This window comes from Suillus fuscotomentosus (genome assembly GCF_016647785.1).
Source record: "Suillus fuscotomentosus strain FC203 chromosome Unknown F5891scaffold_5, whole genome shotgun sequence".
Lineage (NCBI taxonomy): Eukaryota > Fungi > Basidiomycota > Agaricomycetes > Boletales > Suillaceae > Suillus > Suillus fuscotomentosus.
The window spans coordinates 744,003-770,671 of record NW_024539517.1 but is presented as its reverse complement, the minus strand read 5'-3'; the positions used below and the strand labels follow the sequence as shown (position 1 = coordinate 770,671).

General features: G+C 48.1%; 7 protein-coding genes across 7 annotated transcripts; 5 read left to right on the top strand and 2 right to left on the bottom strand.

Moving 5' to 3' along the window:
- Positions 1-2,051: 2,051 nt before the first annotated feature.
- F5891DRAFT_1125632 (uncharacterized protein) lies at positions 2,052-3,211 on the bottom strand (the record flags this gene model as incomplete). The annotated part of the gene is made up of 3 exons (XM_041363985.1): positions 2,052-2,135; positions 2,342-2,635; positions 2,687-3,211. The coding sequence occupies 3 exons, from the start codon at positions 3,209-3,211 to the stop codon at positions 2,052-2,054; spliced, it is 903 nt and encodes a 300-aa protein (XP_041231809.1).
- A 3,225-nt stretch (positions 3,212-6,436) lies between these two features.
- F5891DRAFT_1182460 (uncharacterized protein) lies at positions 6,437-8,847 on the top strand (the record flags this gene model as incomplete). Its single annotated transcript, XM_041366168.1, has 5 exons — positions 6,437-6,664; positions 6,714-6,740; positions 6,796-7,086; positions 7,138-7,345; positions 7,418-8,847. 5 exons carry the CDS (start codon positions 6,437-6,439, stop codon positions 8,845-8,847), a joined length of 2,184 nt encoding a protein of 727 aa, XP_041231808.1.
- Positions 8,848-9,166: 319 nt separating this feature from the next.
- On the top strand, positions 9,167-10,453 carry F5891DRAFT_975660 (uncharacterized protein; the record flags this gene model as incomplete). The annotated part of the gene is made up of 5 exons (XM_041376545.1): positions 9,167-9,233; positions 9,266-9,295; positions 9,346-9,474; positions 9,553-9,700; positions 9,886-10,453. 5 exons carry the CDS (start codon positions 9,167-9,169, stop codon positions 10,451-10,453), a joined length of 942 nt encoding a protein of 313 aa, XP_041231807.1.
- An 8,038-nt stretch (positions 10,454-18,491) lies between these two features.
- Positions 18,492-19,482, top strand: F5891DRAFT_975659 (uncharacterized protein; the record flags this gene model as incomplete). Its single annotated transcript, XM_041376544.1, has 3 exons — positions 18,492-18,543; positions 18,598-18,758; positions 18,808-19,482. The coding sequence occupies 3 exons, from the start codon at positions 18,492-18,494 to the stop codon at positions 19,480-19,482; spliced, it is 888 nt and encodes a 295-aa protein (XP_041231806.1).
- Positions 19,483-21,393: 1,911 nt separating this feature from the next.
- On the top strand, positions 21,394-22,441 carry F5891DRAFT_556510 (uncharacterized protein). The gene is made up of 6 exons (XM_041372246.1): positions 21,394-21,464; positions 21,517-21,554; positions 21,619-21,804; positions 21,852-21,998; positions 22,056-22,237; positions 22,286-22,441. Exons 1-6 carry the CDS (start codon positions 21,434-21,436, stop codon positions 22,356-22,358), a joined length of 657 nt encoding a protein of 218 aa, XP_041231805.1. The 5' UTR covers positions 21,394-21,433; the 3' UTR covers positions 22,359-22,441.
- A 1,229-nt stretch (positions 22,442-23,670) lies between these two features.
- Positions 23,671-24,678, bottom strand: F5891DRAFT_556469 (uncharacterized protein). Its single transcript, XM_041372245.1, has 4 exons — positions 24,433-24,678; positions 24,272-24,380; positions 23,928-24,224; positions 23,671-23,840 (listed from the first exon to the last, which is right to left on the bottom strand). The coding sequence occupies exons 1-3, from the start codon at positions 24,531-24,533 to the stop codon at positions 23,931-23,933; spliced, it is 504 nt and encodes a 167-aa protein (XP_041231804.1). The 5' UTR covers positions 24,534-24,678; the 3' UTR covers positions 23,671-23,840; positions 23,928-23,930.
- A 386-nt stretch (positions 24,679-25,064) lies between these two features.
- F5891DRAFT_1004693 (Chloroperoxidase) lies at positions 25,065-26,436 on the top strand. The gene is made up of 4 exons (XM_041360359.1): positions 25,065-25,548; positions 25,610-25,813; positions 25,869-26,082; positions 26,134-26,436. The coding sequence occupies exons 1-4, from the start codon at positions 25,326-25,328 to the stop codon at positions 26,363-26,365; spliced, it is 873 nt and encodes a 290-aa protein (XP_041231803.1). The 5' UTR covers positions 25,065-25,325; the 3' UTR covers positions 26,366-26,436.
- The last annotated feature ends 233 nt before the right edge of the window (positions 26,437-26,669 follow it).

The window sequence follows — 26,669 nt, the reverse complement described above, 5'->3', positions numbered from 1 at the left end:
GCATTTAAAGACGGCGTTGGTTGCACGATTGCGGCTGCACCCCTTCCACCACCCTTCCACAACTCCTCTGTTATCTCTGTAAACCTTGAAACAAGGGGGTGGGTTTGACTGGGAGGTCTGGAGGATGCTGAGGATGAGGAGTTCGAAGCCGATGGCTTCGGCCCAACCGATTTCGCGGTTGTCGGCCTTCCACCCTGGAACGAGACGCCAAGCCCGCCACCACCCATTGACCCATATTGCGACTCCCATGCCCGAACTAGCATCTGAGAAGGCGTTGAGGTCAGTGACGATGCACGGCCCTGGGATAGGTCTGCTGACGGCTGGTTGGCGTAGTGTTGCAGCCCACCACTGGAGGTCTGCGGCGCAGTTTTTGGGTGGGGAATGAGGCACGAAAGGACGGTTACCGTATAAGGGAAGCATGGCCTCCAACTCGACAAGGTACACTCGTCCTTCTGGAATGATCTTGGCAGCGTGAAGGAGCTTACCGTGAAGCTGTTGGACTTCGAGAAGGGTATGGCGGGTCCGGGTCTCCCATTCTGATATCGCCGCCAGGTATTTTTCCCTCTTCGCAAGTGGGATCTCGACTGTCAAGGTCCCACGAAAAGCCGGTGAAGGGTGGCTGGGAGCAGAAGGGCGTGTCCTTGGACACCTCCCAGGGAGTACCTGTTTGGCGCGAAAGCGCGTCAATATCATCCATACAGTAAGAGAACCTCGCGTCTCCTGCAGAGCGAGGACTCCTCTGGGAGAGGTCGATGATGGGGAAGATGCAATCCTCGTCGTACTCTTCTGGCTGTCCATTGGCCGCCGTGCAGCCTCTATACCATTTGCGACCACCGTTGATGCGGAGCCCTCCTTCATTCTGGATGCTCTGGGCCCAGAGTTTCCATTGCTTGTTGTATTCTTCAAGGTGCTTGAGCAGGATCCGGAAGAAAAGGTGGTCATCGACCCACTTGGAGAGAGGTCCAATTCCTTCGCTGCGGAAGATGTTGGCTCCAGCGTCGGCGAGGCCACCATAGGAACCAGCTGCCGAAGAACATCCAAAGCAAAAGCTGGTATCAATAGCGAAGGACTCGTCGTCCGAACGGACGACGAGTCCTGGATATTGGGAAGGGTGGAGGGGAATAGTCCTATAAGCCTCTGTGACGTCGCGTGTTGCGCCTTGATAACCTGGAGGGAGGCGCCAAATAAGTAAACATATAGTAGAAAAGGTACCGTATGTGCAAGGGTAAATGTTAGAGTCAATGAAAGAGTTAATGGACGGAACAGAGCGTGATAAAGATGAAAGACTATGTGATAAATTCTGAATAAGACGAAATTTGCCAGGTTTACCTGGCTTAGGGATAATCGAAAGCGGTGCTGTCTGAAATGGTCCAATGAGGGTTTCCACCTCTTCCTGCGAGAGAGGGCCCAAATATCTGCCGGCAGCGAACTCTCGAGAGAGAATCGATCTGAAGGCATCAGCGTGTTGAGAAATGGAGGGACTATTAGGTGGGCTATATGTGGTTGTGATGGGGGGAATGCTACCATGAAAGCCGTATTGTAGTGACTGCGGAACATGTGAATATGTACGTATAAGTCCAGATTTATTAAGTAAGAAACGCCATGCATCAGCGTGATAGGGGGTGAGGGCTTTAAGCTTCCTGGCCTCGAGGACAGCCTTGAGCTCCGTGATCCAGGTTCCCGCAGCCGGAGCATTCGTGAATGTGATCCTTGCTGCTGCTCGCGCATCCGTTGGGTCTCTGCCAGTCGTAGCACAACTGGAGACCCTGAGAATTGACAAGGCGACCTTCTGCGCTCCTGCGACAGTGTGTTGGGGTCTTGCTGTCCCAGAGGAACTCGCTCTTGCATTTGTGCATGTTGTGGGCGAATCAGCCGAGGCACAGAGCGCAGGCATGTAGGCCTGTTGATGCTGCACTGCTCTGAAAAGCCTGCCTGTCTCGAGTAGAGCATTTGCGCTCATGCTTGGCTTGTTGGTGGTTCGGAGACGTGGGACGAGGTGGTAGATGACCTGATGGGTTTCGAGGGGGGGAACGAGAACGAGAGCAAGTAGTTCAGGGCTGGCTCTTGTGCTGGTTGCGTTGGGAAGAGGTTTGGGGTTCGTGAGCGGGCTGCTGTGTAGCCATAGCTTGCTGCATCTGGTTGGGTACCAGCGATTGTAGGGAAGGAGGGGAAGCGGGAGCGAGGTTTCAGGATCATTGGTAGCGGCAGCATAGTGGAAGCAGTAGTGGAAGCAGTAGTGGAAGCGGGAGCGTGAACGGGAGCATGTGTGGTAGCGTGATGGGTGAGGGGGGAAGTTTGAATTAGTTTGAATTGTAATGAGATTCGAGTGAAAGTGACGAACCTCGTTCAAGCTTTCCAGATGCAACTTATTCCACACTTCTTCTGCCATATTCTTGAGGAGCATTGGGTTAAAGACGCTAATGTCGAATGCATTATCGAGGGTCAGCGTGTCGTGCCAGTCTCGGCGTACACGGGCAGCATAAAGAAGTAACGCGCGTTCCCCAAAGGGTTCAGCGCGTTGAGGGTGGGATACGATGTTCATAAAGAACATTGTGATGGCGTGTTGGTGCTTCTCCGGCCAGTTGAGCTTGTTTATGTAAAGGAGGAAACTGTTCTTTGCCATGTCGAATTGGCGCTATTCAAGGTTGTGGTCTTGAATAGCTTTGCGGGATGGCTTGAAGGACACGACAGGCTTTAGGGCCACGAAGTCTTCCACTTTCGTGAAACCGAAGGTCCCGTCTGCCGAGGACTTGGCCTCGTCTGCAGTTTCTTTGCATCCGTCGGGGCTGAAGTACCATAACTCCACGTACTCAAACGATTTGAGTTTGTGGATGGCATACTGGGACGGATGGGGGGTAAGAGTATCACTGACGGAGGTACATACCATGAAGTCGTTTATCTTCGGCTTTTTCTTCTTGGCCTCCCAGCATTCGTTCTCTGCTTCTTGCTCACGTGTCCATTCCTCTTGTTCCAACAGTTCTCGCATGGTTTGGGCTTGTTCCGCCGCGAGTCTAGCGTCTTCGGTGACTTGCTGGTTCCAAGCGGCAACGCGAATGTCGCAGTCTTGCTGCCATCCCACTGTGAGTTTGTTGGCTGCTTCAGCGTGTGTTGTCTGCGAGTTTCCGATGATGCGATTTCTTAACCCTTCGAAGGTGGCTGACGCGAAGTCGGGCTCAACGTCAGAGGTAGGGTTGGATGCGATACGTGCCATTTTGAAGTGGATGGCGGGGATGAAATTTGAGAGATTGGATAATATTAAGTGCTTTGTAAAGGTGTGGAAGTATTAGAATGTGTGTAGGAGAAAAGCAAATAACTCGACGAGGTAAGCGTCGAGGATTCTACTAGTGGAGGAGCAGAAACAAGAGACGCCGGCGTTTTCCGCTCGCCCAAAGACAAAACTCTAATCCTTCACTCGTACCTCGCTACGTAATAGAGTGAGAATCTTTTACTGCCTTCTAACTTATTGATAATTATCACAAGTTTTTTGCAAATTATTATAACTTTCTGGGAGTTGGCTGATCCTTAGTTCAAACTTGTATACATGAAAACAATTAAATTTGATTAAAAACATACTGAAATGTAGTGTAGTAAAATGTAGCTAGGGGGTATGACAAGCTCGAACCCTTACCCGTACCCGTGCAGGGTTTACCTGCGGGTAATACATATAGATATAAAGTTAGTAGTTATAAAAATGAGATACTTACTTCCTGCGAACGGGAGGCAGCGACTTGAATCAGCATGGCTCGAGCTCGAACGAGGATCAACGAACTCACTTCCTGCGAACGGTGGGCGACAACATGGATCAGCGTGGCTCGAGCTCGAACGAGGATCGACAGACTCACTTCCTGCGAACGGTGGGCGACAACATGGATCAGCGTGGCTCAAGCTCGAATGAGGATCGACAGGATCACTTCCTGCAAATGGTGGGCAACGACATGGATCAGCGTGGCTCGAGCTCGAACGAGGATCGACAAACTCACTCACTACAAACAGCGGACAACAGCTTGGATCAGCGTGGCTTGAACTCGAACTCGGACCGACAGACTCACTGAGTCACTGCGAACGGCGGGCAACAACTTGGCGAACTCGAACTCGGACCGACAGACTCACTCACTGCGAACATCCTAGAATAAATAGTTTTTAGAATTTTAGAATTTAAAAAAATCATTGCGCACCTTAATTGTATGTAGTGCAGGAACACCAGCAATGCCTCTTAAAGCTTCGAAGACGAGAGTGAGAGTTGAAGATCAGTGACATGGCACCACTTCGCTCAAACATTTCAAACTACAAGTCACATGATACAAACAAATACGTACAAATGTTGGACTTGAGATATTTCTTCGTTCAAACTACAAGTCACATGATACAAACAAATATGCACAAATGCTGGACTTGGATATTTTAAAATTTTGTTGCACACTCACGGCATCAATGATCACACTATTCAGGTGTCGAGTTTCTCAATACCCTGTAGACAGGCATAGTTTTATGACCCTTAGGTAGTACTCTATAACTTAGCAATAATTACATGTATGTTATGAATGATATTGATATTTAGCTCTAATTTGTAATAGTTTATCTGACTTATAAGAGTTAGATGTATTGTGTCTATTTATATCTAAATTAGCACAGGAGGTTTTCCCTGATGTGTAATAGTAATACCATGCGTACAGCCTACCAAAGGGCTGATTCCCTTGTTGTTAACCGTTCTCAACTACATTCTTACTACTGACGCACCTGAACTTCAACACAGTCATGCTCTTTTTCAAGACGTTTCCTGCTCAATGGTAAGAGCTCGTGCCAACAGTAAGAACACAAACTGAACATCGACAAATAAAACTGGAATAAGGTGACTTGACGAGTATCGGGAAGTTTATAGCAGCGGAGGCTAGCTTTGACATGTAGTTGCACCCCGGCATACTAGTAGGGAGCTTCGAGCGAGCGTTACGTAGATTATTAGATTAGGAAGTAGGTTAGGATTAGGTAGAGTGAGATCAACACAGGCAAAGTCATCGCGAAATGGATAGGACAGCGTTGTTGTGCTGCAGTCGAGATGGCACGTGATCTAGTGGTGAGCCCTTTTTGTGCTTTAGTGACAGCACTGCACGTAAGATTCATTCATCTAGAACACCGCAATCAACTCTACTAATAACTGGTGCTTCTCCTGCAATCAGACTGTCCTGCATGGATGTTCTGTCCTCAACTACAGTAGTGATATCTTCTTGAATGGCCTTGGTACTGGTTATTAGCGCTACATCAGGAAAACACTCAAAATGCCGTAGCCCTGGTGACAGCTATATAGCCGCTGTAGCACTATATAGGCACCCTTCAAGCTACTGTAGTCGCAGTAGCGCTATATAGGCACCCTTCAAGCTACATACGCATCAGTAAACTACAACTTTTCCCACAGGGAGCACGGAAGTCACGTTCTTGTGCAGCCCGTGACAGACTCCACAGTTCCCTCAAAGTTCCAGTGCGCTTGAACTTCAAGGTATCCAGTTTCCACATGAGCTGTGGGACATTGCAGCACATTTCGACATTTGTATACTAGTAGTACTACTATACTACTAGTACCCGGTCATACACTTTAATGCAATATATAGTCCTTATTTCTTTCATTTTGAACATTGGATTCAAATGCGACACGTGATCATTACAATAAAACACATGTATTGCGCAGTACACTTGCATACATACTATATACATGCGTGGTGTGATGGTAAATAGAGGTGCTAAGGTTCAACGTGTTCAAGGAGTCTCAACTTTTCAATCTAATTGGACCTGGATGTGATGGTATTCAAATGATTCTTATATTTAACTTTAGCTGTCAGGTAGTATGCAGTTGTATCGGAACTTACCTGGCAAATTGCTTTGCATGAGTGTGCGATGAGAAAGACCGTGCTTTTTGAACGCGATCCGCATGTGACCTATTCCTATATCTGCCTTCACTAGTTACTGCTTCAAAATGTCAAATTTATGCTTGGAGAGAGTCGCCGTGACTTCGTGTTCGCGGAGCACGCAGTCAGCAAGTATCTTCTCTGCGTTGAACACATCCCGTCTGGCCCTCGCAAGGTCCATGATGAGGTTCGCTTCAAAATCATTGACATCTTCGATCGCCTGTAAAAATGTTAACAATTGTTTGCACTAGTAGTAAAATATTTACTTGCCATTGTCCTAATAGCATCGACTACTTCGTATAGGTCAGAAATACCATCACCAGAGTGACACAGAGTATTAAGGCTTGCATGCCAGTGAGCAGGACGACGTGAAATCAACGGGATATCACTTATATTGAGATGTACTGGTTTGCCAGTTGACATGATGTATAAAAAAACACTTCATTGATTCGGACGATGTGAGTTGATGGTTCTCACGATGATTCCAAACTTCCCACAATCAATTTGGCCTAGAACCCTCCTTAGGAAGTCGAACTCATATGTCATATCAGTGTCCTTCGTGCGGCAAAGACAATTTCAAAGACCATGGCACTGTGGCTCAACACATGAGCCAACCTCGCTCTGGCTGTAACACTTGGCTACAGGATCTAATAAGGTTGCGTTCAGCATCTGTTCATACTACTGCTAACTCTATGAATACTGACGAACCGAATATTCCTGACATCGACTCAGAGCTTGATGGGCCTGGATTTGGAGATTGGAATGAGGTATGGCAAGGTAGTAGTGGTGAGGGTGATGATCTTGAGCATGGTGAAGATCGACAACTTTCTTTCACTCGAGATGGTTAGTTTAAAACTTTTTTTATTGCATTCACGGTTCTGACAAGTGTTTCATTAAGATCAAGAGTCTTCCGTTGTCCTTTCGTTCAGCCAAGGAACTACGTGGTCGAGCCGAAATGCTACCTAGCGGTCCACGCTGGTTCTCCCAAACGATCCTTACTGCACATCCGACAAAATTACCTGTCGTTTTGTATTGGCGTGATCCCCTGGAATGCATCGCGAGCATTTTAAATCACCCTTTCTTCCACGATCGCATAGATTTTACGTCTCGCAGGGTATATACTACTGCGCAGCGACTGTGTCGCGTGTACTCTGAATGGATGACTGGTGATGACACGTGGAACATGCAGGTGGGTTTTTCTTGCTTTTTGTGAGTTGCTGTACTTACTTGTTTTCAAAAGTCAGCCCTGCCAAGAGGTGCAACGCTTCTTGGGACAATTTTGTCATCTGACAAGACCAACATTTCTATGATGACGGGCAACAGAGTCGCACATCCCCTCCTTATCAGTCTCGCTAATATACACATGTCCACGGAGCTCAAGTCGTCATCTAATGCCTTCGTTCTTACCGCCCTCCTCCCCGTACCAAAATTTATTTATAAAAAAAAATGTATGTGAGGCGTACTCGAGGACTGCCTAATTCATGAGTGCTTGAACATTGTGCTACATCCCCTCAAGCAAGCCGCTCGCAAAGGAGTCATGTTGTCCGATCCTGTTGGACACAGTCGATACTGTTTCACACCATTCGCAAGCTATATCGTCGACACTCCAGAGGCCATGATGCTGGCTACTGTTGGTGGGAAAACCTCCCCAGTCACCATGGCCATGTACAAGCAGTTCAGAGACAGTTTCCGCCACGAGCCTTGCATGAAATCAACTACGCTAGCCCAGCTACGCGTCATCTGGACAAGGGCAGATCCTGGCGATATCGAAGCGTTCTTTCGCGAAGCTCAGAAATTTCGCTTAAATGGCGTATCTGAACCATTCTTTGAGGACTGGGCACTTTCTGACCCATCCCATTTTTTCACTCCTGAGACACTCCACCACATCCATCGAGAATTCTATGACCACAATGTGAAGTGGCTCATTTGTGCGGTTGGGGATGCCGAGCTTGATTTTCGCTTTTCTGTGATGCAGCCCATCACAGGGTTTCGCCATTTTCATGGTGGTATTTTGAAGCTCAAACAAGTTACAGGGCGTGCTCAGCGTGACATACAGCACTCGATCATTGCGGTTAGTGCAGATGCAGCACCTAGTGCCATGATCACTGCCATCCGAGCTCTAATGGACTTTCGTTACCTTGTGCAATCACCTTGGATTAACAACATCGATCTCGAGCGCATTTCTGCAGCTCTCGAAGAATTTCACGCCAACAAAAATGCAATTCTTGCTGGTGGTTTTCGTCACAGTCAGCGTGGTAGAGTCATCGATAACTGGTATATCCCGAAGATTGAGCTTATGCAGAGCATAGTTCCAAGTATCCAAAACAGTGGAGTTATCATGCAATGGACTGCTGATACTACAGAACACGCACACATCACCGAAATCAAGGATCCCGCACGCTCGAGCAACAACAACAATTACAATTCGCAGATCTGTCGACATCTGAACCGCGCTGACAAATGCCATCGCTTCGAACTCGCCACGAGTCTGCTGGACAATATGTCAGGCTCGAAGCAGCAGGTTGATGATGCTGCTGCTGATGATGTTGATTTCAATGAAGACGACAACGACAACGACGATTATGACATCCCAGCAGAGCTTCTGGAGACCATTGAATGTCCCGGCTATTCGTGTCCCATCACCAATCACTTTGCAATTGCAAAGCTCCTCCAGCACAGGGAGGTGGGAACTGTCCCTATGCCATTGCGCCCGTTCTCTGTTGGATGCACATCATTTCATCTCGCCTATGCCCCATCCATCAGAGCCATCTCTATTGACGATGCTGCTCTCATGTTTGGCCTTCCTGACCTACGACCAGCCATTTCTGACTTTCTTGGTTGCGAAACTGCTCGGGGGCAGGATTTTGTTCACACCATTGGGGGGGCTAGAAGAGCTGGACCCACTGCTTCGCTTCCATTCGAAAAGCTCCAAGTCTGGTTTAAGCTTTGATTGCAGAATACCAATTTTCACGATGGAACAGTGCACTCTGGCACCAGTGAGAGGACAGCAGACACGAGGCTAAAACCTCCGAAGCGCGAGAACGAGACGAGGACAACAGCAAGAGCCTCGAAAGCGAAGGCCCGAGGCAGCAAATGGCCAAAGCCAAAGCAAAGCAAAGCCTCAGACAAGCAAACACACAGCAAAAGCTGGAGGAAAGGATGTATTGAACCTAACCCTAAGACATGCTATATATGACTATCTAAGACCTCAAACACCTGTGCAGGACCCCTGGCACCTGTCCCTGCCAAACCCAACTGATCCAACGACAATGGTATCATACGGCCGGCCCAGACCCTTAATTGTTCACCACCTTCTGGTGTTTGGACCTGTGGCTGGTATGATCCGGTCATCGTTAACAACGATGCAGGATGCTCATGGCCCATTGATGGTCTTCGTGGTATGTTTTGCTCTTCTGCCGTGCTAACTATTCTCATTTTCAAATATCAGGGCACACTGTTGGTGAAATCAGGCTGATTCTGCATCCTGTTGGCAAGCCTCACACAAACTGGTCGTGGAAAGACCGCTTCATCGCCTATGTGTATCGCTTCGACTTTGTTCTGCAAGGCAGAGGTGATCGTGAGCTGAGCACGCAACTGCATGTACTCAAATGAGTGACACATTCAAATGGTACTCTGGTGGGTGATATCATACCAGTTACGCAACTCAGGGCACCTGTCAACCTTGTACCTCGCTTTGGTGCAAGTGCGGACAATCAGCTCACCCCATACAACAGTATGAAACATGCTTCAGAATTTTGGCTTAATAAATACTGGGACAAAAACACATTCTTTCCTCTCTTCATGTAGTTTCTGTAGATAATTTTGACTTCATGCGCTATTCTGAGCAGGACAATTGCCATTGGCCCATTTATTATTAGTTCACTCGCAATGTCAAGTCCGTTCCCAACGGGGGCGCTAGGTGGCGCATGATAAGCATTGTCTCACTTGATCCCACCATTGTCACCCAAAAAATGGCATTCTTTTTCAGGACAGTTGACAACGGAATTAAGCTTTCCTCCTTACTCTCCATCCCTGACGTCAGCGATGTTCATACCATGAACAAGATCACCTCTGACAAACTAAATCGTTTGGTAATGCATGAGGATGCACCAGAGGTGTCGCAACCGCTAGGACACTTACTATCTCATATCTTCCAGCCTTTCAAAGTTCCTCTCCCTGATGTGTCTGAACTCCAAATTCCCCTAAAAAAAATCATCTATCCCAACCAACGTGTCAGATCACTATACCACGACTTATCGCCTGATTCCCTTGTACCACTGTACGACACTGCAACGAGCACTTGGAACTGGAATCTTCCAGTTGACCCTCCTAGAGACGACTCAGACTCAGACACCAGTGGGACTCCAGTGAATCCGGACCCAGAGGCTGCAGAGAGTGCAACTTACGAAGAAATCATTGCATCTTTTATCAATGCTCTTGCTGGTTGTTTATTAGCATCACAACCCCTGCTCGAACGCGAGTGTTATGCCACTCGCACATGGAGTGCAGCCAGTGCTCACAAGGTGTTGCCTGACACCAAGTGGCACCCCAGCTAGGACCCCGAAAAATCTCGGCACCCAGCACTGCGCTCACCGGCGTTCAAGGCGTTCCCAACACCAAAAGACTCTCGACCTACCACCCAAAAACTTGCCAGGCTAAGTACAGTAGTCCATACTGACGAATATAGCACAAATGGCAACGGGGAAGACGCGTTCAACGTCTGTGGGACCCGGCAATTCAAACATCCGCGTCCCCACTCCCACCAATAGAACCAGAACATCCTACCGCAACACTATCTCCCTACTGTTGCCAAGAGATGAAATTATACAGCAAGAATACGATGTTAAAGACAAGGAAAGCAGTATTGCCTTCCTAGAGAAGTCTCCATTCCATCAACCGGGCACCCCCATTTCTAACGAAAGTCTGTTACTCACGATTCTGTATATCACCCAATACACAGGAATCCCCCGGATCGTAGTCGAAGGCCTTCGCGCCACAGTCCTACTACTGGAAGACAATCTTAACAGTAACGCCAATGCGGCAACCCCCAACATTCAGCAAATCACGGAGTCTATCTCAGCCTCGCTCTCAACTCAAGTGGCCGCAGACCTATCATCTTCACTATCCGCCCATGTTATTGCGGCCATCTCTCCACATGTAGCCTCCATTCTCACCGCCTCAGAAACCCTCAAAACAAACGTTGACGAAATCGCGAAATTGAAGGACATTATAACAGAAAATTCAAAGGAAGACAACGGAACTGCATCTGCAGCAGCTACTAGAGCTGAAAAGGCGGCCGACGCAGTCCTGAATAGTATTGCTGATGTCAAGAACGTTGTGGAATCTCTAAACGCTCCCCTTAGCACGACAAAACCAGGAACCTCAAAATCATACAGCGAAATAGTTCAACAACACACTCAGACCCCGGCACCTGTATCGGCAGCGGTGGCACGCGCGGCTACACGAGATCGCCAGATCTTAATAGACCCTGTTCTGGGCCAGACACTCTTCGCCCCCGAAGCGACCTCGTCCATCATAGCGAGTAAACTAAAACAAGCGTTCTCAGCATCCCAATCAGATGACACACCGGAAATCAACATTAAAGCAACCACCCGTCTCAGAAGCGGGGGAATAATAGTTGAACTAACTTCTATTGCAGCTGCCAAATGGATTAGACGCCCTGAAAACCGCCTTAGCATTACTAACGCTCTAGACAACACTGTCATCATCAAAGATAGGCGTTTTTCCATCATTGTTCCCTTCTTACCTATTATTTCCAGAATCGAAGATCCCAATTGGCTACGCACGGTAGAAGAGGAAAATGAAATGCTTCCGGGCGCTATAGAATCGACTAATTGGATCAAGCCAAGCCAACGCAGAGCGCCGGATCAACGGGTTGCTCACGCAATCTTCCATTTCACAGATCCCCATCCAGCTAATAAAGCGCTTCGCGACGGCATCTACATCGGTCAAGAAAAGCTACACCCACGAAAGGATAAACGCGAACCAGTACGTTGCGTCCGATGCCAGCTCTGGGGACACATCGCAAGAGACTGCCAGGCCCCGCAAGACACCTGTGGCACTTGCGGAAAGAACCATCGCACTAATGACTGCAATGCCTACCGCACCTTCTACTGTGTTAGCTGCAACTCGGACAACCATGCCAGCTGGAACCGGAACTGTCCTGAATTCGAGTCCAGGTGCGCAGGTATAGACGCCAAACATCTAGAAAACTCCATGCCGTTCTTCCCAACCGACGACCCCTGGACCCAAGTACTATTACCTTCACAACCAGCTCCACCTCAGAAAGTTACTTCGACCTTCACTCCGCCACCCACCAACCCACATCACCCACCACCCCTTCGTCAGACAAATCTTCCATTCGAGTCACGCCGTCCTACTAGAGGACATTCTACACGAGGAGCACCGCGTCACATAGGCCAAAGGGGCTTCAGGGCCCCCACACCCACAGGACCCAACTCCATCCCCATTGATGCCAACGCTAACAAAGCTTGGGACCATGGACGACGCACTCCGGTAGCCCAACACTCTTCAACCCCCTCCATATTAGACTCCCCTCTCACATCCTCCTCCGTTTACGCGACCCCACGGCCCTCGACCCCACCCAATGTCTGAACACCACTCCGAAACATCGACTAGACTACGCGTATGGCAACAAAATCTAAATACATCACTAGTGGCGCAACATTCACTCCTCAATAGTCCCATCGCCCGAGAATGGGACATCGTCGCCCTCCAGGAACCTCACATCAATTCAATGAAGAATACCATATCGTCCCCTTTCTTCCACGCAGTATACCCTACCACCAGATTCTCAGCGCCTAATCTTAAGTCACGAGCGGTCACACTCGTTTCCAAATCTCTAGAAACCAACTCGTGGCAGCAACTCGCATTCCCCTCGCCGGACGTTGTGGTAATCCAATTTCGGGGCCCATTCGGCCGATGCACAATATTTAATATCTATAACGATTGTTTACTAACGAACACCCAGGAGGCACTCGCCTCCTTCCTAGAACGAGAATTAGTGAACTTACGCCCATCTGCCGATGATCACATGATCTGGCTCGGTGATTTCAACAGACATCACCCCCTATGGGACGAGGACCGCAACACCCAATTATTCACTAACCATTATCTTAACGCAGCTCAGCCTCTTTTAGACCTTCTGGCGGACTATGGTATGATATTAGCCCTACCAAAGGGCATGCCGACGCTACAGTCATCAAGTTCGAAAAACTGGACACGCCCCGACAATGTCTTTTGCACGGACCACACTAGCGACTCCTTCCTGAGCTGCTCAACCAACCCAGCATTGCGCGGACCCGCTACTGACCATCTCCCCATACTTAGTATCTTAGAATTCGACGTCCCGAGAGCCACAGTGGAGGAGAAGCACAACTTTAGGGAAACGGACTGGGAGATGTTCAACGAACGTCTAGCCTTAGAACTGGATACGCTTCCTCCTGCTCAGCCACTTGTCACTGACGAGGAATTCCAGAATGCAGCGCGGGCTCTGACCACTGCGATTCAACGTACAATAGCGCAAACCGTCCCTAAATCGAAGCCTAACCCCCACTCCAAACGATGGTGGACAAGAGACCTCACCATTCTACGATGCGAAGTAGCAAAACTATGTCACTGCTCATATCGACTGCGAGATAATACTAACCACCCCAGCCACGAGGAATACCGCATCAAACGTAATCAGTACTCGGAAGCCATCAAGCAGACTAAAAAAGAACATTGGATTAGTTGGCTCGAAGAGATCGAAGGTAACGATATTTGGATTGCTAACAACTACCTCACAGCAGCAGCGGGCGACGGCGGCCCTTCTAGAATTCCAACGTTACGGCGGCCTGACGGCTCCTTTGCAGACACTAACGAGGAGAAAAGTGCGACCCTAGCAAACACATTCTTTCCGCCCCCACCAGCTGTCTCATCCGTCCCAGCAGAGGTCATCTACCCCGAACCAGTCCACACGCCGGCACCTATCAACGGAACTCAACTATCGAGAAGTATCGCCAAACTCAGTCCTTACAAGGCACCTGGCCCCGACGGCATATGCAACATAGTCTTCATTCGATGCGCAGCCCTGCTCAACCAGTACCTACTTCATCTATTTACAGCTGTATTCACGCTCCAGACATATCACCCCCCATGGAAAGACTTCACAACCGTCGTCTTACGCAAACCTGGAAAGCCGGATTATACCGTCACGAAGGCCTACAGACCTATCGCGCTCCTCAACACGATGTGTAAGCTACTTACGGCCGTGGTCGCGGACCAAATGACCTACCTCCTCGAGCACCACAATCTACTCCCCGATACCCATTTTGGCGGCCGTCCTGGAAGATCCACCACAGACTCCTTACATCTACTTGAGGCAACCGTCAAAGATGCCTGGAGGCAAGGTAAAGTTGTTTCAGCGTTATTCCTGGATATAGAGGGCGCATTCCTGAACGCCGTAACTGACTGCCTCCTGCACAACATGAGGCAGAGACGCCTACCAGAATCTCTGGTAGGATTCACTGAACGTTTGTTAACAGATCGTCACACTCAGCTCAAGTTTGATGGGCACTTATCCGAATGGATCCCAATCCGCAATGGAATAGGTCAGGGGGACCCGCTCTCCATGATCTTATATGTCATTTACGACTCGGACCTCGTCGACATCGCTGTCGGAAACGGCAAAAAGGAGAGAACGTTAGCCTTCGTCGACGATACTGCGTTTATCGCCATAGGGAAATCTTTTCACGAGACTCACGGCATCCTCAAGGACATGTTAGAAAGACCAGAGGGTGGATACGACTGGGCGAGAGCCCACAATTCTAAGTTTGAAACCTCAAAATTCGCATTAATGGATTTTTCGGTGAACTCCGCCAAAGAACGCCCTCCTCTCATAACCAGGAACACCATGATCACCCCAACAGCAACGCACCGATTCTTGGGAGTCATACTGGACCAAACACTACGCTGGGGAGCCCATATCGCATATGCTCTAGCGAAGGGTACCGCATATGTCTTTCAGCTGCGCCGTCTTTCTTCTACTTCCCTGGGAATGCCACTCTCACTAATGCGCCAATTATACCTTGCTGTAGCCCTACCTAAGATGTTATACGCAGTAGATCTCTGGTTCCGTCCCTTGTTCATAGGGGACGGCGACACCCCTCAACGAGGTTCGATAGGCGTGGTCAGGCGTCTGTCAAGAGTCCAACGTATCGCGGCTCTAAGTATCACCGGGGCAATGCACACCACGGCAACGGATACCCTGGAAGTACATGCGAAGCTGATCCCTCTTCAGCACCGGCTCCAAAACCTATGCTACCAAGCAGCTATTCGCCTGGCGGCGCACCCCACCACCCATCCATTGTACATACCGGTGAGACGAGCTGCTAACAGACTTGTCAGACGTCACAGATCATCCCTCCACCACCTATACCACGCTACCAAGCTCGACCTGGGTTCCATCGAGACCATCACGCATAATAAACGTCCCCCCAGTTCCCGAACTCCATATCAGACCTCTATAGCTAACACCAGAGAACTGGCCATTCAGGAACATAACAATAACGCCGACGAGATCAAGATTTACAGCGATGGTTCGGGCATAGATGGACAAGTGGGAGCAGCAGCGGTGCTCATTCGTAATGGCCAACCTCAACCGAAGACTCTGCGCTACCACCTGGGCTCTACAGATGACCACACCGTATACGAAGCCGAGGCAGTTGGACTAACGTTAGCAGCGCAACTACTCTCTATGGAAGATGATGTCACCTACCCTGTATCCATCTTCGTGGACAACCAAGCCACGATCAAATCCGGTGAAGTCCTTTCGACCAAATCAGGTCATTATTTGATAGACCACTTTCGCAGCATGATAACGAAACTGAAGAAAACCAGCCGCGACCGCCACTTCGAAGTTACGGTTAGATGGATATCGGGACACGATGGAGTTATGGGGAATGAATTAGCAGACAGGGAGGCAAAACAAGCAGCCAAATCACGAACGGAATCCAGTCCCAGAAGGCACCTTCCTCCTTATCTTCGTAAAGGAGTGCTCCCAAGCAGTATATCCGCGCTGAAACAAGCACAGAAGCGCGAATCATTCGAGCGTTGGACCAGATTTTGGCGAAAGTCACCCCGATACCATCATACTGATAATCTAGACCCTGATATACTCAAAGGATCATTCATCTCCTTAGCCCAACACCTCCCGAAACGACATATCAGCATGCTTATCTGGCTCCGCACCAAGCACATCTCTCTCAACCAGCATCTTCATCGCATCGGCAAAAGTCCCTCTCCCAACTGTCCGCACTGCGAAAACACCACGGAAACAGTACTGCACTTCCTACTTATATGCCCCCAGTATGCGAGAGTGCGACACATTCTCACCACAACTCACCGTCGACGCGCTTCTTCCATGTCGTTCCTGTTATCCAACCCCAAAGCAAGTGCCTCAATCATTCGATATGTTAACAGCACGGGCCGCCTACGGTCAATATTCGGTGATGTTTCTCCTAAGACTAAATGAAGACAGACGATGACTACCTCTTTAGCATACCATAGTAAGAACCCAAGCAGACCCATAACGGTTAAGGAAACCTCTGGGTGCAGGACACCAGACCTTAACCCACTACTCGACGACGACGGGATTAGGACTACCAGCGGTCCAACTGGAGAACACGAGAAGCGTTGAACAAGGAGAAGTTAGAGGGAAGGACATTCGCAGAAAGAAGGAGGAGGGACAGAATACCTTGCTTGCTCGCCGCCCAAACACACGCCCTCCCACACAGACCAACCTGGAGGCGCCGGCGAAACGAGGCTATCCGCACCCAAACACTTTACTTTACGCTCCGCGCTCCATCATCCCCATCGTACACGGTGTCACACCCGAGTACTTGTATCATCCACAGCCAACGTTAGGGACCCACCCACCACGAACTGTACAGCAAAGGTCCCGCGGATTAGAAGACTTGCGCATCTAAAACGGCCGGCGGGAACGGCGGACTGGGGGAGGTCACCCCTCCCTCAGGGCATTTGCGAAGTCGGAGACGTGGCGGGGGACTAGGAAGTCCCCCATTTTTCCTAGTTAGAATTGTCTTACATAGGGTATTGTACCCCACATAGACATAAATTGGATTTAAAAAAAAAAAAAAAAAAAAAAAAAGGTGTTGCCTGGCAGTGAGATGAAGCAAAAACCTGACCTTGTTCTGTCTGACGACATCACAGCAAGGTGGGGAAATATCAGGGTGTCTGGTGAGCTGATGCACAGTGCTTACAAGCCTGCAATGCGGCTTGGGAAGGCTACAGACACCCATGCCTATATCATGATGAGTGAACAGCCCTGGAGGCGGTTTGCACTTATCTTATCGTTGACTGATGTGTATCATCATCTCCGAGTCCTCATGTATGATCACTCGGGTGACGTGGTATCTACTCGTTTCGACATATATCAGCAACCAGCTTTATTCTCCCATATCATCGCTGTTCTCAATTTCGGAAATCTGGAATGTGTCGGATACGATTCAATGGTTTCCTTCACAAAGCATGTTTCGCCTCCCCTTTCCAAAGACATCCACGCTTATCGTCCAATCAAGAACTTGCCTGCCTGACGCAGTAGTTCAACAGATCCTGTTGTATCCACCTCTGATTCCCTCGTTCAACTGTCTGATTCAGAGGGCCCGTCGTCTGGCAATTATCTCGAGTCTGTAGCATCTGACAGCTTTTATTCTGAGGAACACTTGAATGAGGACGGGAGCTCAGACTCCACTACACCCATACAGGACAAAGAATCCCCCTCCTTCCCCTCTCCAGTGCATCCCACTTCGATGTCCAGTGCCCCCCTTCTCTGCCTTGTGTCCCAAATTCCCCAGGAATTGACCAAGAGCATATCTTCCGTCACGCCTCATCCTTCCCAATTTCCCTACTCTGCACACTCACCCAAACCTTGTGGCAAGATCCGCGTAGGGGATACCACGTACATCATCAAGAGGATTATCTTTGCGACCCGGGGCCTTGTTGGTCGTGGAAGCATCTGCTATCTGGTTAGTTTGGACGATGAAGACTATATTGTCAAGGACCATTGGGTCCTTGGCAAGCATGATGACATTATTCTGAATGAGATCGAGATGTTACGACTGATGCATGGTATCCCTGGCGTTCCAGAGCTAGTAGACTATTCGCTCGTCATGACATCAGAGGGTGAGATTGATAATACTCAAAATTATCGCAAACGGTGTAGGGATTCATTTCTGGCTGGGCTTGTAGAGACTGTTTTTACCTTACCTTATGTTGGCACTTTTGTAGCTTACATAAGCAATCAATCTTTTCACCAGTTACCAGTATGAGTCAGAGTGCTCAGTAGTTTTTATGATATTTCCTCTCCTCTGAGCCTTAAGCCTGGTCCAGAAACCCTTAAGGGTCAAATAGCAGCTAGGTTCTGCATAGACCCAACATTGTTCAGACTCACCATCTGAATTGTTGTACCTTCAACGGGAACGTCGGAGTACCCAGGGCACCAGCCGCACTCATGTCCGCCTTGTGTTAAAACCGTGTGCTCGCCCCCTCCACATGTTCTGGACGCTGAAAGAGTTGGTGAGAGTGTTGAGGGATATTGTGATCAGTAAGTGTCTAGTTGAGTTATACGAGAGCGTTGAACTGACGTCTCTTCCTTTAGTCCAGAAATCAGCAGTGGAGGAACGCAAGATTCTGCATCGCGATTGCAGTCTGAATAATGCCATGATCCTAGATGATTTTGACATCAGCAAGGGGTTCCTTATTGACTGGGAATTTGCAGTACGCATTACTGCAGATAATAAATATCCCATTGGTGGTATGGTAAGTACATTCCTTTCATGTCGAGTTCACAAATTGATTCACTTTCCAGGGCACAGTCCCCTTCATGTCACGCAAGCTTCTCAGCCAGGTTTCACTGTTGCAGGAACAGGCGAAGGCGGAAGCTGAGAATAAAAAGCAGGCAAAAGCGCGCAAATCAAAATCGAAAACCCCAGCCCCAAAAACGCCGAAAACCTCCTCGGATTCTTCAGCACTGCCTGTTTCTCATGTAGTCCACACTTACTCTGATGACCTCGAATCTCTTTTCTTCATATTTGCTTGGGTTGGCATTAAATTCAGCGGTCCTAATGGTGTGGTCCATCAGGAGCGCATGACCAATTCACTACTTAATCGCTGGACCAACCTTGACCTGGCATCGTGCTTCGCCTTCAAGACCACCCTATTTGTGGACCTGTTGGAGGAAGAGTGCCTCCTAAACAAATTCCACCCGTATTTTAAACCTCTTATCCCCCTTGCAAAAGATTGGTATGCAGCGTTAAAGGATAACATGGCTCATCCTGTTACCTTTGATGCCATTCTTCACATACTCGATTCTCATCTGGATCAGCTTCCCAATGATGAGGAGCTCCAATCCAGTATGACCACACTCAAGGAGTCTGCTGTCACTCTCAGCAAGTTGAAACATGTTGCCTCTCTATCTTTGCCTGTGGGATCACCGAAGTGGAAGAAATCGGATGACATTTTTGAGTCAGACGGGCAGGTGTAATCTTATGTGTTTTTATCATTACTATCTCTCGGATGAGTACCGCGTATGACATATTTGGCACCACAGTAGTACTAACTAAATTTATTGCTGGATGTTGTTGTAGTTTGTCGCTGACTCGTTGTTTCGATTATATAATATGTTACTTAAACATAGAACTTCAGCACATAACAAGACACCTATGCTTTGACTCAAGGTGCACATTATCTAGTATTACTCGCGAACACATGGTCCTTTATTACCTGCATCAGTTACGCGCCCTGCACACCACCAAACCGAATACTCTAAGTTTCCGAGAAGGCTACACGGATCCTTCCGCCATGGCGTACCAGTGTATAAAATGGTGAGTACTAGTAGTATCAACTTGATCCTTCGTCTCATTGCTTTCTGTATTGCAACATGCCTCCTCGCGCAGTAGCCAGTCCCAAGAAGAAAAGGTCTAAGCGCAAAGCTTCAGACGCTTCAAAGGCTGCTTTGCTGAAGAGGCCTTGCGCTGCCAATGTCACCGATACTATCCCCAGCACGCCACTCGTATCCCTCGGTCTTACTGAAGCTGATGTGATGGGCGCTCCTCGACGTTCTGGTCGCCCTAATGCGGGAACTGGAGGTAGGAATGCCCAGCTGGAGAAGATTGGCTTAGTGTTAGAGTCTCAGTCATTGAGTCGGAAACCTAAGGGCACTACGTCTCTTGATGCACTCAATCCGGTGAACCCCCAGGCTCCAGAGCAGCCTCGTAAACGGAAGAATCGTTCAAAGGTACAGCAACAATTTTTGTTAATGATCGTATTGATTGCGTGTCTAGGTGCCCCCTCCACCATATAATCCTGATTCATCAAGCCTCGATGCTAGTACCCTAGTACCTAGCTTTTTATCGCAGCAAAGTGGTGGGAGGTTTGGCTTTGCGCCTTCGACCACCACATGTATCCCTCCCAGTAATGCAAAGTCCAATCCTCAAGTCTTAAATGATCCATATATCGCCATGGGAATGAACATTGCGGAGAAGTGCAATCAGAATGCTCTTGTCGATCACGCTCACAGTTCTCAACCTCTACTAGGTGCTACATATTCAGACAACCTGGATCCGGCCCTACATAAGGAAGAAGGTATTGTTGGGCAAACACTTCATGCAAGGCTGGTAGGATCCGATTTGGAGGACAGCGAATTCAGTGGCACTGGTACCGATAAAGACGATGACGATGATGAAGATGAAGAAGACGAAGAGGATGAAGGAGAGAATAATGAGTCACAGCAGTTTGGTTGGGGGGAGGCTCGTCAACGGCAGAAAGAACATTCAGGTAAAACAATTATATCCAGAGTACCTTGACTGACTTGATTTTACATCTACAGGATTTTCGGCTGAAACACTACCTCCTCAGGCTCGAGTCACTCGCCCTCTCACACCAGACTTCCAATTCCAATTCTCACGTGATGAAGATGAAGACTCTGCCCAGATGCGTCTCAACAACAGCAACCAGGTACGATTTTAATTACTCATTTCGATCAACTCACAGTTTTTCGCCTTTTAAGCCTATGGACACTTTGCCGGGAGTGCGGCAGGAACACTCAGATGTTCAGGTGAGGGTGTACACTTGTCTTAGATGAGGCTCATGTTTTTTTTGTAGACTACTACCTCGAAGCCCATTGACGTATTGAAGCGTCACCATGACAAAAACAGTCAGCCCCGCTTGCCCGACCCTGATTCACTCCAGCTGTTGAATCAAGTGTCTGAGTCTGCCGACCGAGCTGAGGGTCGGTCGAGAAGCAAAAGGTCCAAGGGGCCTGAAAGCGGGCCAAGGCCTGATCAACTAGCCTGGTACGGGCCATGCTGGAAAAGTTTCCTTGAGGAGGCCAAAGGGGAGTGTCGCGGTCAGCATGCCCTGGAAAATCCATTTCCACCTTTAGTCAAGGGTATGCCAGGAACCATCTCCGAGGTTTTACTTTCAGTTTTGGTCGCATGGACAAAAGTGGTAAACAGTTCAAAGCTGGTATGTGCTCTTTCTTTTTTGTCGAACTAATGTATTTATTATCTCGATGCAGGGGTTTGGCCAGAGCAGCAATACAACATGACGCGGTTGGTGAGTGGATTGCTTACATTTGTGCTGATGCCTCGCTGACGCACATCGCGGGTTTGTACTCAAGTTGTACGACAACCTGTCGACTTGGCGATCCGATCTGAAGAAAACTGCGATAAGTATTGCACCCCTATCATACTCACTTTTTCCTCCGTCTTCTGTTCCTCCTCAACAACGTGCGACTTGGATCGAAAGTGCCGCTGGAGATTTACTGAAGGGTGGTTCGTTTTTACGGTTTGGAACAGATGAGAATGTGAGTGGTTTTATGCCAATCACAACCTTACTGAACAGGATCTACAGGGGAGAATGAGGAATCTGGCTCATCCTGCTCTCCGTGATACATGCGTAGCCTTTTTTTACATGAGGCCTTACTGGGTCGCGCGGAGGCAGCCAGATCACTTCTGCATGCAACTACCCATATCGTGTCTGGCCTTAGTTGCCACAGCGGTAATGTGTTCTCTTCCCGCCGATGTCAAGCTTATGTGTTGATTTTTCTCTCCACAGTTCCACTGCGTTTTTGATGGTCTTGAGAAGAATGGTACTGGTAAATGTTATCCGAATTTTTCGTCGAAGGATTACTCGCCCGTCTACCGCAAAATGCTCCAAATCATCAAAGATACCCTCAAGGACGAATATCATGGCCCTAGATTGTTAGCACAGCTTCGAGAATGGGCTGAAGTTGGATGGTGAGTTCTTGTTGTATGAAAAACTCTAAACTGATTTCATTTATGCAGGGCTGAAAATATCAAGCTCGATGGCAGTGCTGCGGAGGCGAGACACGACCACCTCCAGGTGATTCTAGACTAAATCGTGCAGATTCGTGCTTGAATCACAGTTCTTTGCTCACCCGTATCGTATTCTGTATCATTTCTCTTGATTGCCATATCCACTACTACTGTTGTGTGCTCGTATCTGTGTGCAAGATTTAATATATTTTTGCGGCTATGCTATTGTATAGAGTGAATGCTGTGACCAGGAGCAAGTTGTCTGCACAAATCACGTTCTTTGAGTGATCGGTGAGGGTCTGTACAGACATAGACAGAGGAAATTGGTACTATTTGAGGGCTGTTTCGTGCTTGCTGGGCATGTCTGTGGGCATCTGTACAGAGATTGACAAAATAGTCTGCTACTGTAGCAAGCTAGGTAGTAGGGACCAAGCTAGGGAGCTGGGATACTGTACAGCTCTGTACAGCTCGTTTTAGTTCACTGATGTAGTAGATCACGCCAATCTTATACTATACACGATCAACGATCTTTTATTGAAGTTCTCTAATGTAACATTACATAATTGTTTCGAATAATGAATCTATGTTTCCCGGAACTTGACTTCAATGAGCGAGGCATTTAAACTTCAGAGCGATGACATCGATTGGAAAGTATCGAAATTTCCCTCACCTTTCCCCTGGGCCATACTTTCGAGGACGAATAACTCTCGATTGAAAATGAGATAAGTGCGGCTGGGATTCAAAAGGAGACCATAGGAGACACAGAGATCGAACAATTGGAAAGCGGGTGGCGCTCAGCTGGAGCGCGCACGTGGGGTAGACGCGAATTGCTTCCACGGGATCAGACGTTCCGTGCTTATATATATTAGAATATGTATGAACAGCATCTTCTTCTAGTGAACCTAAAGTGTCCTATGATAGTATATACTATATCATAACAGTGCTTGCGCACCAGTCCCTGACTCCTGATTCTGGCCTGCTCGTTCTCAAAATGACATGCACTGCAACGTGTCATCATATTTCAAGTCATGAACATCAATTTATTCATGACAACTTAACTTATCTCATGTCAAGGGCATGTATTAAATCCAGTACTGTAACCATACGTACCAGCAACACAAAACAGAGTGTGGTTCAGATACACGAGTGCAGTAAATGTTACATATGCAAGATGATGTGTACCATAAGAACCACGAGGTGGTACATCATAAATGCAAAGTAGGACAAGGTAAGAACGAAGCGTAAAAGGCGTGTATGCACATTATGATGTCAATTCATGGCTTCAGAGATTTTGCTTGCAAAGAAGGTCCTGCTCCAGAACATTACTCCAGTAGGTAGTCCAGAGCCGATGAGCGCAGGAAGGCGCGCAACATTCGCTATGGAAGCAGTTGGAGTAGGTAGTTCTTCATCATCATAGATCGTCTTTGTTGGTGTGCCAACAGACACCGGCCCACTGTGCTTGTGTTCCATGCTAGGGAACGTGAAAGTTGAACTCCCCCAGTCTTGCTGGCAATTGCGTATGGTGAGTTATAGTGGGCGCAACCGCCACTGATGCGGGAGAAACCTGAATTGAAGTGTCAGGGAGGTGTACAAATGGATGTGCGGTCGTATGAGCTGCGGGGACCTGAACCTGGGAATGGCTGGCACACACCCACTATGTAACCACTTTCTGCATCATCATCACTGTCCTCTCTGTAAGGCTGCAAAACATGCTCGGGTTGCAATACTGATGGCAACCTCCCTGTGGCCCGCAACATCCAAGAAGAGAGAGCACACTGATCAATCCGCTTTCAACTGGCCATCTGGAGTGATCAAAGCCGACCCGACCAAGAATGCGCACAACAGTTTTGATGACCTTGATGACAAGAATCAGAAACAACATAAGATAAACAAGGCAAAGGATGCTCAGTATGCCATAGGCTACCCAACCGCCTGCGCCTATTGAAATCTGAACGAGTTGTTAGCATTGGATTTCATGGAGACAGGCAGCCTTACTGTTGGGGTCAAAATAACTAGCGGCACGGCAACCACAAGGGAAGTGATAACACAAAGGACAACAAAAAAAGCTTGAGAGGCCTCACCACACGCATGACAGTTGAATAACCTACAAAAGGCTTGTCCAACCTCGCATGGTGTACTGAACCTCGCTCACCTACAAAAGGCCGGCGAGGACAGTAGGGGATGGGCCACAACAAACAATCCGCACCATACAATGCCCAGTTAAACTTTTGACAGCCTCGTATGGAGGAAGAGCCATGTCATATCCTCCATATTCATTGACTGCATCAGTTAACCAAAACGGAGGCAGAGCCAAGTCATAGCCACCATTGGTTCTGAGTATGCTGTAGTTAAGGTTGCAAGGTCGGGTACAGAGAATTTAGAAATTAGACGATCGATGTGGCAATGACCCTCCTCTACTAACGTGGGAGTCTAGGATTCAATATGTATTACACTCCCGTTCTGGAAGGAGACAACTTCCGATCGACTTGCCATCAACTTTTCAACTGGTCACCCATTGACACAACTTGCGTTTCCACTGTACCCACATGTCAATTTATTAGGCCTGACTAGTATCCTTATGCTTGCCAGTCACGATCCTGTCAATAACTGGCAAGCTCTAGAATTATGCAGGTGCCTCCGTCTTCCAGAAAATGAAGTTTCTCAAACACGGTCAAACCATTCTCTTCGTATGTGATTTCCTGTTTTCTTTTAGTCGGAGCAATTGCGAAACCAGACTTTAGATGCATCGTGGCAGAAGCTTGATGATGTCTATTGGTAGGTGGCCTACATAGCCTACTAGCGGATATAGAAGAAACGATACTTTCCCTTTAGCTTGAATTCAAGTTCATTCAAGATACTTCATCTTGGAGAATATTAATGCGACTCCCGGGCCTGCAGCTACTCAAAATATAATGTATGCGGTGATACAGAGCCTTCCCATCAAAGCAAACTTGAAGCCTTGTCACCGTCAACACAATGACACCAAATATTGTTTATATCTCGTATATTTACTCAAGCTTAGCACAAGCTTCCGTCTCCAACTACACCTATGGGCTTCTTCTCTGGCTTGTCCCATTGTTTCTTCAATGTTGGGATCATGGCTTGGGATGTGCTCCTCACAGTCTCCAACCTCGTGAGGAGGAAGTACCCCATAGGTGATGTCACCCCCAAGGGCCACCCAGGCTATGGAGGGCACTGGCCAGAATTCATACCTCCCCAGTTAACCGACTCCCGGTGCTCGTGCCCCGTGTTCAATGCTATGGCTAACCATGGTGAGTTTTTCTCTAAATCTGCGTGATGAATCTCATTGGTATGACGGTATTTAAAACCTAGGCATCATCTCGTGCAGCGGCCGTGAGGTCTCGTTTGTCGAGCTCAACAACCATATCCAGGCAACCTACAACTTCAGTCCTACCTTCTCTTCTTTCGTGCTGCACTTTCTCGCTCGCATGCTTAAAAGAAACTTCAGCGATGATACCTTTGATCTAGAAGAAATAGACCTGCACAATGGTATTGAACACGATGCCTCTCTCTTACGTGAGTGATTTTCTCCGCTTGTTTTTGCAAGTTATGTGAAATGATTTGTCTTCAGGTCTCGATGCTGCTCTTCAGCCAGACCAATCGATAAAACACGTACCTTTCATCGAGGAGTTACTTGCGGCAGCGACCGGCAAGGACAGGGACGGTAACGATATTATCACCACTAAAGATTGCTCTAGCATTCTCGGCAAGCGTCGTGCAGTGGCGCATGCAGTAAACAAAGAGTTCTCGCTCAGCTTCTTCCACAAGATCTTTGGTAGCGCGGAGTATGTCATTGCATTATCCATTTCCAAGCATCCTTCTGAGCGTTCTGTTAGTGCCTCGATCCTGGTCACAATATTTGGAGGTCGTGTAGACGACCTACGCAGCTTTCTTCTTCATGAGCGGATCCCAGAGAGATGGGAATTACGCGTCTGCCAACCTCATGGAATGACTATTATAAACTTCAACAAGACTGTTTTGAGAGTTGAGGTCGGTGTACGCGAGAAGGATTGGGCGCAAGCGGCACGAGAGGCTGCCGAAAGCCATGGTACTGTTATTCTTGGATGAAATACTCATAATGTGGGGCACTGCATCTGGTGTTATTATAACTCCCATGGCTGCTGTACGACGATTAATGAATTAGTAAGATTCTATATTGCCTTTTGAATGTATATCTTGGTCATCGTCTTTTGATACCACCAGCGCGATCGATCGAGGGGTCACTTGATGTTCGTCCGCTGCTCCATAGCAATCCAAATTGAGAAAGCGTTCAAGAAGACGCGCTTTGGAACGTTGCCACAAGTACTCGACTGGCGGTTGAACTATAGTTGTAGCGCAATTAGATGTTAACTGAGTTTGAAAATATAATCAT